At 40.5% G+C, this 12,544-nt stretch overlaps 1 protein-coding gene across 2 annotated transcripts in view; it reads right to left on the bottom strand.

The window, feature by feature from the left end:
- BANK1 (B cell scaffold protein with ankyrin repeats 1) overlaps window positions 1–12,544 on the bottom strand; it is a 304,678-nt gene that overhangs the window by 256,533 nt on the left and 35,601 nt on the right. For both annotated transcript variants that reach the window (XM_075127546.1, XM_048847348.2), the window contains exon 2: window positions 3,047–3,445. In XM_075127546.1, the coding sequence (XP_074983647.1) occupies window positions 3,047–3,445 (399 nt within the window). The remainder of the gene's footprint in view (window positions 1–3,046; window positions 3,446–12,544) is intronic.

Here is a 12,544-nt window from a genome sequence, read left to right as displayed (position 1 = left end):
TGGGTCACACCAAAGGTCCATCTAGCCCAGTATCTTGTCTTCCGACCATGGTCAGTGTCAGGTGCCCCAGAGGGAATGAACAGAACAGGTAATCACCAAGTGATCCATCCCCGTCGCCCATTCCCAGCTTCTGGGAAACAGAGGCTAGGGACACCATCCCTGCCCATCCTGGCTAATAGCCATTGATGGATCTATCTTCCATGAATTGATCAAGTTCTTTTTTGAACCCTGTTATGGTCTTGGCCTTCAAAACATCCTCTGGCAAGGAGTTCCACAGGTTGACTGTGCATTGTGTGAAGATTAAAATGAGGTGTGGCCGGGCAGGCTTCCACATGAAGAGAGACTGAAAGTATTTAGCTTAATGAAGAGTAAAAGGAGACATGATGGGGCATACAAAACATTGGTATACAAAAGGTAAATCAAATGTACCTCTTGTTCTTTCATTGAAAAGCAACAAATTTCAAACTGATAAAAGGAAAAAATTGTTTTACAACATCCGAAAATCACCGATACAGGTTATCATTGAGACCGAAAGCTTAGCAGGATTCTGAATAAAAGATTAACATGGATAATGCAAACATCCACAGCTACACTAGTCAGAAGTAAACAATATAGAAGATGTAAACCTTTACACTTCAGGGCATATCACTAACTGATACAGATTAGGAAGAAACTTTCATTGTAACCAAGTGATTTTCATATTTGTCCACTACAGAATTTTTTTTTTGCACCTTCCACTGAAGCAGCTGTTACTGGCCACTATTTGAGACAGGATATTGTGGATGCCTTGCCACTTTATGTTGTCATATTCTGTAGTCTGACCACTGTAAACAAATGCTTTGTGAAAACTGACCAAAATGAAGAAATACCTTTCTACTAAGAAACTATATTTGTTTTTTTTTTAACAAATGTTTGCAGTTTCCTGTTTGCGGTTCCCACTGATATGGAAGTACAGTCCCTGTGCTAAATTCTCCTCTTAGCTATACTGGTGTGATCCCATTGATTTCATTCCCATGAATGACAAGGTTACTGAGCCAAAGAGCTCTTTCTCCCATTCAATAGTCAAGCATCAGTAATGCACCGTAGGAAGGTGCAGAACTTTTGGGATGCCAACTTTCTGGAAGCCAAATCGGGTGACTCTGATTAGCTTTACTCCAGAACATAAAAGAAAGATCTAGAGGAGGGGATCTAGGACTTCTGTTTGTAAGTACAGTCGTGTCTGTTCACTTGGGTCCAAGCATGCTTTCAGTTACACACCAGTGTTATTGCAGAGTAAATCCATGTTCATGTAATTAAAGACTGGGTCTACTTCTCCACACCACTGCCATAGTTTTATACTTGTGCAACTCCACTTCATGACAGCATTTTGGTGGAGTTGCTCTAGCATAAGACTGGGACAAGGGAGTGAGGAAAAAAATCTGACACTAGGTTTTAATTCATATTCCCGGAATTTTGAGTACTTCATTTTCCAACCTTCAAATGTTTAATGTCAAGTTTTTGATGGACTTTCCTTCCTTTATTTTTTTTTAAAGTAAAAGAAAAGAAAACTCTGATGTGGAGCTACTTGCTAGATAGCAGCACAACATTCTACCCTGCACTTACTGTGCAATTTCTGAAGTCAAGGCTCATGTCCTGCTTCACTGAGTATGCACTTTGCATGCTGAATGAAAGTTTTCAAACAGCAGCTGTAACAAAAAACTAACTTATATGGGGGCAAGAGTGTGTGTGAATAGTATAACCACACAAAACAGAAGGAGTTTGGGAGCAGACTGAGGACTGAGAGGCCATGAAAAAGCAGCAGCAGCAAATGCCTATCAGGAGTGCATATCGGGTGATGTGTGTGGAGCCTGTGATAATATTACTGGAGTGGCCTCCCCAAATTGATTGCGATACAGTCTTCCTACAAAACAGACTGCAGGCAGTGCTAGGTACAAAGTGACTCCTCAGTTCCATTTCTACAGCACAGTAAAGTACTTGCAAATGAATTTCAACCCTGTGCAATGGGCCAGCACAAGACCTATTCACTACTTAAGCTCTTAAAATAATTCTTATGTTGACCTCCTGCTCAGTGCTGATCTGCCTCAGCAGTCACATAACAAACATATACAGGATGCAATTCTATTTAGCAGAAACTTCTTGTTTCAGCTGCTGCAGAAGATTAGCATACTGTTTCAGCTTGTGTGTGCTTCGGAGAGAAAAAGAATGACTGAAGTAAGCCCAAACTTTGTGGACAGCATATTTTCCATATTAGCACATTGCCTAGGAAGTTCTGAACTAGGAAATTAAGACAATTTGAAAGTTATAACAAGTTTCAGAGAGGTTGCCGTGTTAGTCTGCATCAGTAAAAACAAAGTGGAGTCCTTGTGGCATCTTAAAGACTAACAAATTTATTTGAACTTAAGCTTTCGTGGGATATAATACATGGGATGGAAAGATAATTTTCTCTCTGTTGATACTCACACCTTCTTGTCAACTGCTGGGAATGGGCCACATCCACTTTGATTGAACTGGCCTTGATAGCACTACAAAAAGTAATTTTCCCTCTGTTGATATTCACCCCTTCTTGTCAACTGTTGAGAATGGGCCACATACACTTTGACTGAATTGGTCTCGTTAGCACTGACCCTCCACTTGGTAAGGCAACTCCTATCTTTTCATGTGCTGTATATTTATTCCTGCTTACTGTATTTTCCACTCCATTCATCTGATGAAGTGGGTTATATCCCACAAAAGCTTATGCCCAAATAAATAATAAGGTGCCACAAGGAGTCCTCGTTTTTTTTACAGAAAGTTATGAGACACGCATACACATTTTTCAACCATACTAATGGCAGGCATTAGATTGTTATAATTATCTGAACCCAGGGGTCAGAGAGACAAGAGTATATCATCCCTTTAAGCTCACCAGACAGCTTCTGAAGAACATTCACTGCAGTGCTAGACTTTCCAAAGTTGCATACTCCTTACTCCGGATCTAAGAGGAGGATAACTTTAATCATAATTAAGTGACAAATATATCATTAGCAGGATTAAACTTTAAAATTACCTTGTTGAATAATGCCAGCAACAATGGAGAGATATTCCTCGGGATCCTGATCGGTGGAGATCTCTTGGCTGCTCTGGTCTAAGGTCAGTATCTCATGTAGAATGTCTGAGTTCTCCACCCCACAAAGTAGAATCACCACCCTACCGGAAGGCTTAAGGACCCTGTCCAGGAAATATCTTCTCTTTTGATTCAGGCATTTTAGAAGTCCATTTGATAGTATGAGCAGTTTACATCTATAACAGGATAGAGAGAGTGACTCTAGATGCTGAATAGACAAAGTCTCTAGGTTGTAAAGTAAGATTCCTTGTTCCTTTATAATGTGTTTGAAAAGCGATTTTAAATACAGAGCCCATTCTTCTGCCTCTTCTTCATAAATCACCAGAATGTCCTTTGTATTTTCTGTAAAAAAAAAAACATTTTAAACCTCCATTTTATCTAATATCCACAGTTAGCATGTTAGATTTTTTTCTCTTTGTAATTTGAAACAGAATGGTAGAGATAGAAATCTGGGTTTTCAACTGTTTGCAGAAAAATTTGAAATTTATGTTCCAAACTAGAATATAAATATTTTTGAAATTTTGTGTGGAATAGAAATTCTGATAAAATATCCCTTTTGAAAATTTTGTTTAGTAAAATTTTTTAAATTGTTTCAAAACAAAATATGTTTAATTTTTTCCTTTTCATATTATTTATTGTTTTTATCATATAATATCAGGGTTAGAAGGGAACCTCAGGAGGTCATCTAGTCCAACCCCTTGCTCAAAGCAGGACCAATCCCCAATTTTTGCCCCAGATCCCTAAATGGCCCCCTCAAGGATTGAACTCACAAAACCTGTGTTTAGCAGACTAATGCTCAAACCACTGAGCCCTCCCTCCCCATATCTGTCATTATGTCTCAGCAGTAGTAGTAGTAGTAGTGCATCTCACATATCACATGTCATATTGTGCAGACAAAATATAATACTCAAAACAATTACTTTCTTATTTTTATTGTATTTTATTTACAAAAAAATATTGGGGCAGCTGCTACTTAATACAGATTAAAGCACCTTATTTTGTTGTTGAAAAGTCAACAACTTGTTTGTGATGTAATGAAGTAGTTTAACACTTTCAACAAGAAAATAATTGTTAAAGCATCAAACGGTTTAATTACAACTTGAACAGGAGACACTAATCTAAAGGAGTATATTCTGTCATCATAATATAACATGTCATTTGATGCACTACAGCAATTAGAATCACAGGGTTGGAAGGGACCTCAGGAGGTCATCTAGTCCAATCCCCCGCTCAAAGCAGGACCAGTCCCCCATAGTTGCCCCAGATCCCTAAATGGTCCCCTCAAGGATTGAACTCACAACCCTGGGTTTAGCAGGCTAATGCTCAAACCACTGAGCTATCCCTCCCCCGAACTGATGTGTTGCGAACTGGGTTGGTTGTTTTTTCTATATATTTATTTTAAAATATTAATGTAAATGCTAATCTAATAAAAATAGGAATAGTTCAGCATTTGGCAAGTTGCGGCAGCTAGAGAAACAAAAGGAAATGTCAAATAAAGTAGATAAAGGCACACCCATGATGCTGATATTATAAATGATAGGATGCCACTGATATATTGATCAACAACAGTATGCAGCAAAATACAATATGACATCAAATTAATTAATACGGTTCTATTGTCACAAAGTTAATCACAGGTGGGTCTAAGCAACAGCATCCACAGACTACATACTTTTAGCTTAGTAATACAGGTTTGTATGCTATGGACCATATTCTACACTCAGTTTTCATGATGTAAATCTGAAGTAACAACACAGACAAAATTATACCTCTTTTATGCCATTTTAAGTGTGAACAGAATTTGGTTTGATAATTATATTAGTGTAAAAGCTCCAGTTTTAGATTTCTTTTAATAGAAAGCACCAAATGAATAGAAAGTTCATTTCTATCCCACTATACACTAGTTATTTTGATTTTTTAAAATACTGTAAACAAACAAAGCTTAGACATGGGAGCTGCATAGCTCTTATAGGCATATAAACACATACCACATAACAGCATACACCAACAATAAATACTAACCAATTAGAGAATTAAAAATGCATAAATCAAACATCCTCTGTCATTTATATAATATTACATATGCAGTAGAACGGTGGCATAAGTACAAGACCCTTTGTGCAAGAAACAATGTTGTGTAATGAAGATTTTCTGCAGAGTCCATTCAGGCCAAATCCTAAAGTCTAACTTGGGTAATTATAGAGCTCCATCACCATAGTTACTGAGCACCTCACAATCTTTATTATATATACTCAGAGAGAAAGAGAACCTCACAACACCCTAGTGATTATTCCCATTTTACAGATGGGGAGCTAAAGAACAGATAGACTAAATGACTTGTCCAAAGTCACACAGGGCTCAGCAATGAAGAAAGCCCAGATCTCAGAGTCCTAGATTAGTGATATCACGATTTCAGGTAACTGCTCCTGTGTCCCCACTTCTGTGATACACTCTAGGAGTTTCTAGTCACGTCTCCGGTTTCCAAAATCACCTGTGTCTGTGTAGGGACCCTTATAACACTGTCTTCTGACCAGGGGTTTTTAAGCCTGTCCAGGACCCCCGCTGCTGCTGAGGTGAGCACGGTGGCCTGAGACCCGCACTGCTGCTGTGCGGGAGGCACAGTTGCCCAAGACTGACACACCAGCCGCTGCAGAAGTCACAGAGGTCCCAGAAAGTCACGGAATCCATGACTTCTGTGACCTCCTTGACAGACTCGCAGCATTATCTCTGGGGCCTTAGTAGGTCAAAGTCTTTCCAACTCTTTGGCAAGGGTCAGACCTCCCTCCCTTGGACAGAAAGTTCTGTCCGTTTGCTGGATCAGAAAAAAGGCTTTGAGTCAGTTTACCTTTTTCTGCCAAAAGCCCTTTGTCTGTTGGTCACTGGAAAACCCAGCTTAAACCAGTATATGCAAAGCACTCCAGGGTATGGTACGTCTCTAGAGTTCTTTAGTCTTAATGATTCACTTAATCACCTCCCACCATTTGTAGTTCCTAGAGAAGCTGTGCTAACCCTCCATCATGGAGCAGAACACAGTCATACATAATACTATTCACAGGTATAAAATAATATGGTCTGCAAAGATATTGCGATCGCATGCAATATCTGTCAGGTGTATTACCACTGGACCATCATTCCTTTCTTAGCTTCTAATCCAGGGGTTAACATGCTGCAGGAAGTGGCACAGGCTGGAACTGCGAACCGCGGCCACTGGGAGCTCCGGGGGGCCATGCCTGCATATGGTCAACGTAAACGGAATGTCTCACGGCCCACCAGCAGATTACCCTGATGGGCCAGGTGCTGAAGGTTGACAACCTCTGTTCTAATCATTCATCCTTTATACACAGTATAGTGCATAATGGCATCCCAGAATGGTCGACAATGAACTGCTGCTCTCTCTCAAACCAGAGTTGATTGAAAATTTTCAAAATATATTTGAAATAGAGGCCCCCATATTTTCTGTGGTCAACATGCGAAATCAGCCTTATGCAAGATGGCTCTCTATCCCTGTTTTAAAATGCAATTCTAATAAAAAGTTTTTTATAATACTATATTTCTCATTTTACTTAGAGCTAAAATTGAGTGCTATGGGTAGGGCCCTACCAAATTCACGGCCATGAAAAACGCGTCACGGACTGTGAAACCTGGTCTCTCCCCATGAAATCTGGGGTTTTGTGTACTTTTACCCCTATACTATACAGATTTCACAGGGGAGACCAGCGTTTTCCAAACTGGGGGTCCTAACCCAAAAAGAGGAGGCGGAGTATTGCAAGGTTATTGTGGGGGGGGGTCACACTGTTGCCACCCTTATTTCTGCATTGCCTTCAGTGCTGGGTGGACAGAGAGCGGTGGCTGCTGGCCAGGCGCCCAGCTCTGAAGGCAGCGTCCCTCCAGCAGCAGTGCAGAAGTAAGGATGGCATGGTATGGTATGGTATGGTATTGCCACCCTTGAAGGCAGCACTGCCATCAGCAGCAGCACAGAAGTAAGAGTGGCAATGCTGCAACCCTCCTACAATAACTTGCGACTCCACACAATCCTCTTTTGGGTCAGCACCCTACAGTTACAGCACTGTGAAATATCAGATTTAAATAGCTGAAATAATGAAATTTACTATTTTTAAAATCCTATGACCGTGAAATTGACCAAAATGGACTGTGAATGTGGTAGAACCCTAGTAAGAGGACACTGGGCTAAGCAAAATGGTTTCAGTTTTACAGTAGTTTAAGGAAGAGGAGAGGCCGTGAGGCTTTTTTTTTTTTTTTTTCCAGACCCTTATCTTGATTTTGGTCAATTGTATAGAAGAAAAGGATAAAAGAAAAAATGTTGTTAGTTACATAAGGAATATCAGAAGAGAAGATAGAAGTTCACAAATTGTAGGGATAAAAAAGACCCTTATAATTATCTAGTCTGATCTCCTATACCACAGAACCTCACCCAGCAATTTCTGCAACAAGCACATAATTTGTGTTTGAGCTACAGTATATCTTTTAGAAAGACATACAGTCTTGATTTAAGGACTTCAAGTGAAGGAGAATTCACCTATGTAAATTATTCCACTGGTTACGTATACATTGTTAAAAATCTTCACCTTCTACTCTGAATATGTCTCTCTTGTTTTTTCATGGTATTTCATTTTGCCTTTTTCTGCTAGTTTAAAGAACCCTTTACTATCAGAAATCTGTTTCCCATGTAGGTACTTTTAGACTGGAAATAGTGACTTCTCAGCTGGCTGTTGGATATACTTTGCAGACCTCAAATCATTCTTGTAACTTTTTTCTGAATCTCTCTCGGTTTCTCACTATCCTTTTTGTGAACATCAGAACTGGACATAGTCTTCCAGTAATTAGAGAAGAGAAGAGAAGAGAAGAGAAGAGAAGAGAAGAGAGATTGGTATCAGCAAGAGTTCTATGCATGGCAGACATGCAGCATTGGATCCATGGCTAGAAATGTCTTCAAAGTGCTTTTGAGTCCTTTAGTGTTACATAAATATAAATCATATACACAAAAAGGTGAAAATCACATCTGTGCAGAGGGACATCAGAAAAGTTATGCACTGTCTCAGTCCAAGACTTAAGAGAAGCCGCAGTCTGAAGATGAAGGAATGGTGGGAAAGTTGCCTTGAAGTTATGAAATATGAAAAAGCCTTATATTTTTCCAAATGCATGTTTTTATTTTAAAATAGTGTGCAAACAACTGGAACACATGTGGGTATGATATACCTGGATGGAAATTTCATACTCAAAAGAGCCTAAGTGATTTGGGAACATGTGACATTCTATACCTTGGGAGCGTCCTGTAACCCCCATATTCCTCATTTCTATATAATTGTGATCTTACCTATAAAGCATGCCTTGTAAGGTATCGGTGAAAGGCTATGATCTGCTGAAAGTCATTTCTCTATCCATGTATGTATATCATTAACGCACATGAAGTTATGAGAATTGTGTTGTATGGTTGTCACTAAAACATGCTGTACGTTGGGGAATCAGCCGGATATTAGCTCTCCGTAGGCAAGATCAAGGAAAGTAGATACACTGGAGGGGAGGGATAGGATACAGAAGGACCTAGACAAATTGGAGGATTGGGCCAAAAGAAATCTGATGAGGTTCAATAAGGATAAGTGCAGGGTCCTGCACTTAGGACGGAAGAACCCAATGCACAGCTACAGACTAGGGACCGAATGGCTAGGCAGCAGTTCTGCGGAAAAGGACCTAGGGGTGACAGTGGACGAGAAGCTGGATATGAGTCAGCAGTGTGCCCTTGTTGCCAAGAAGGCCAATGGCATTTTGGGATGTATAAGTAGGGGCATAGCGAGCAGATCGAGGGACGTGATCGTTCCCCTCTATTCGACATTGGTGAGGCCTCATCTGGAGTACTGTGTCCAGTTTTGGGCCCCACACTTCAAGAAGGATGTGGATAAATTGGAGAGAGTCCAGCGAAGGGCAACAAAAATGATTAGGGGTCTGGAACATATGAGTTATGAGGAGAGGCTGAGGGAGCTGGGATTGTTTAGCCTGCAGAAGAGAAGAATGAGGGGGGATTTGATAGCTGCTTTCAACTACCTGAAAGGGGGTTCCAAAGAGGATGGCTCTAGACTGTTCTCAATGGTATCAGATGACAGAACGAGGAGTAATGGTCTCAAGTTACAGTGGGGGAGGTTTAGATTGGATATTAGGAAAAACTTTTTCACTATGAGGGTGGTGAAACACTGGAATGCGTTACCTAGGGAGGTGGTAGAATCTCCTTCCTTAGAGGTTTTTAAGGTCAGGCTTGACAAAGCCCTGGCTGGGATGATTTAACTGGGAATTGGTCCTGCTTTGAGCAGGGGGTTGGACTAGATGACCTTCTGGGGTCCCTTCCAACCCTTATATTCTATGATTCTATGATTCTAAGTAACCAACACCCGGGCAGGGTGTCAAACAACCCATCAACAGCCAGTGTCTAGCAAGGGAGCTACAGTGCAATGACTCACCTGCATGAGGCCACACCAGGGGAATTGCTCAACCTTACCTGGAGACTCAGCAGTGCCCCCAGACATGCCTGGACTTGTGCTCCCCGAGCACATAGGACTGAGGGTATAAAACAGACACAGTGGCCACATGCTTGGCCTTTCTCCTTCACCCATCTACGCTGCAAGCAACAAGGACACTCTGAAGACTCCAACTGAGGGGACTGGCCCAAATTTCGAGGGGGAAATCCGTGTATTATGAGCTGCAATATCCAGTGGAGTGAGAAAAACTGCTTAGTCTTGTTGTTGCCCAGTCAAATAGGGTTGAGAGTTTAGACTGTGTGCTTATATTTTATTTTATTTTGGTAACTAACTCTGACTTTTTGCCTATCATTTCATATCACTTAAAATCTATTTTTGTAGTCAATAGATCTGTTTTACTGTTTATCTTTACCAGTGAGATCGTATGAAGTATATGGCAAATCTGCTCAGGTTTTGCAAAGGCTGGAGTATATCCACTTTCCATTGATGAAGTGGTGAACCAATTAATAAATTTGCACTGCTCACACTGAGCAGTGCAAGATGGTATATTCCTGAGGTACAAGGCTGGGAGTTGGGGGGATTTGGCTGGTGCCTTTCTCTGTGTGATTCATGAGTGGCTCCGGGAGCATTCATACAATCTACGTGGGTGTGAGGCTCCACATGCTGTTGTGCTGAATGATCACAGCACCTGGAAGGGTTTGCTGCTGGTCACTAGCAAAGCATTGTGAAAGACAACCCAGGCTGGAGAGAATTAAGGGGGCACAGTGGTCCTACAGTCCCAGGCTGCACCCTGAAGATCCTGTGACAGAATACAAAACTCCAAATTCCACCCTGAGTGTGTGACTATGTCCTCTGCTGAGTGGGGATGAAAAGGATTGAAGTTTGGGGGAGGGGAGGGTTTAAGCCTTTTATTATGGCAAAATTACAATAATTTTTTCAAATACTACATCATACAGTACTTATTATGTATGAAGGATCAGGTTAATATTCAAAGTGTTAAGTTGTTTACTGAGAGGTGGGCTGTATCTCTTTTTTACCATATTGATGTTTTTTAAAGAGAGAAAACACACAATGGCGTATTTATGTAAGGAAAGGGGGTGAGTGAGATGTATATTATACATTTGCTGGAGAAAGAGATTTAAGACATGTATCATATAAACTTTAATTTAACACATTTTTCTTTCCTGATCTTTTGTTTATGGGGAGACTCATAGGACTGGTACTTCATTACAGCTGTTTGGTGAAATGTTGGTTGTTTAAATAAGAAGGCAAGTGCTATTAAATTACATACAACTGTCTTTCATTTAGAGGTGGGAGAAAAAGTGGGTTTGTTTTGCATTATTTGTTTCTCTTATTTTTTTGATTTGTGCCATTTGATTTGTTGCTTTCTAAGATATTCTTCTCAGTCTCAATTTAACTTTTGTTAATAATGAATGTAAGAGCTGTGTTTGTTAATTACCGTGATAAACTCAGGACAGAAGGCTGCAAGGGGGAGGTGGGGTAGAAGACAGTCCCAGAAGGTTAAAAGGCCCTCCTCCCTATCAACTGAGGAGGGGTGACTACAGGTCAGTGAGGATCATCTGAGAGGGAGTTACATGAGGTCAATTAGGATCAGCTGATTCCAACTAAGGGCGGTCTGAGACCTGTTTAAACCCTCCCGGGGGGGGGGGAGAGGGAGGGAGGAAAGGAAGGGAGCGAGCGAACAAACGAAACGAAATGAAATGAAATGAAACTAAGCTAAGCTAAGCTAAGCTAAGCGTAGGTGAGTAGCAGCAAGGAAACAAGCCTCTCCAGGAGGGGAGGCTGCATTTTCTCCCATAAGGGCGAAAAACAAGCCCAAAACACTGATTGAGAGAGGGACAGACTGCCGCTATGCAGCCAAGAGGGACTGTTTTACTCCAAGCCTGTCTCTCCAAGGCGAAAAACAGCTGAGGCTGGTGAGACCCAGAAGGTGGCTTGCTACATTAGATTTATCATAAAGCAGGCAGGAATCACTGTTAAAGTGGTATATGTGCTCAAACGTAAGGCTAAACACTACTCAGTTACTTATCCAGAGTAACTTCATTAAAGTCAGTGAAATTACTATGGAATTACAATGCAAACTGTGAGCAAAATTTTGCCCCTACTTTGAATATTTGCAAAGAGCCTACAGGAAGGTGATCAGGAGAGATATCTTCCCCAGCCATAGTGAGATTCAACAACCCATTGTGACACTAAGTATCCCTGTATTCACACCCTCCACACTATTGTAATAATCTTTGTACAAAATGTGCCTTGTAAGGTATCATCTGAACACTAACAACTCACTGATCATTAATATTCTTGCTTGATGTATGTACATGATGTATATTAAGAGTTATGAATATATGCTGGAATTAAGACTAAAGTATGTGAAAACCAGGTACAGCAAGGGACTTGTTAAAACAGGTCTATCCTAAAGAAAGGACTGTGTTTACTTCAATTTACAGATAAGCAGTAAACAGCACCATCAAGACAGCTGGGGGAGGATATGGCAGAAAACAGAATAATTTTCATTTCAGCAAACACAAATGGGGGAAGAGAGAGCATGGAGGTTCCTTCATCAGACTCAGTGTTGCCTTTCTCACAGCTTGAATAAACTTTACTTTGAGGGGCTTCAAAGGTTTATTGGTCTATACAAGGGATCTGAACCTTAAGTGATAAGCAATTGGATTAACTAATTTATACAATATTACTTAGTATTACAAAGTGTATAGAGTGAAGTCTTTTCTGAAAGCTAATGACATGCTGTTAATTAACAGCATTTTGAAATGTTTGTATTAACACTATATGAGGAAATATGGATACTTAGTGATATTCTGTTTTACAGTCTGTGACCAAACAGGAAGAAACAAATGCTCTCCCAGACAGGAGAGAAGGCAGCTATTTACCCGTCTCCTGTGCAAATTAAGCACGGTGGAATCAAAACAACAGA

This window comes from Caretta caretta, chromosome 4 (assembly GCF_965140235.1).
Source record: "Caretta caretta isolate rCarCar2 chromosome 4, rCarCar1.hap1, whole genome shotgun sequence".
NCBI classification, from domain to species: Eukaryota; Metazoa; Chordata; order Testudines; family Cheloniidae; genus Caretta; species Caretta caretta.
Note: the sequence above shows the minus strand (reverse complement) of the source record. Positions and strands in the feature narration are given on the sequence as shown.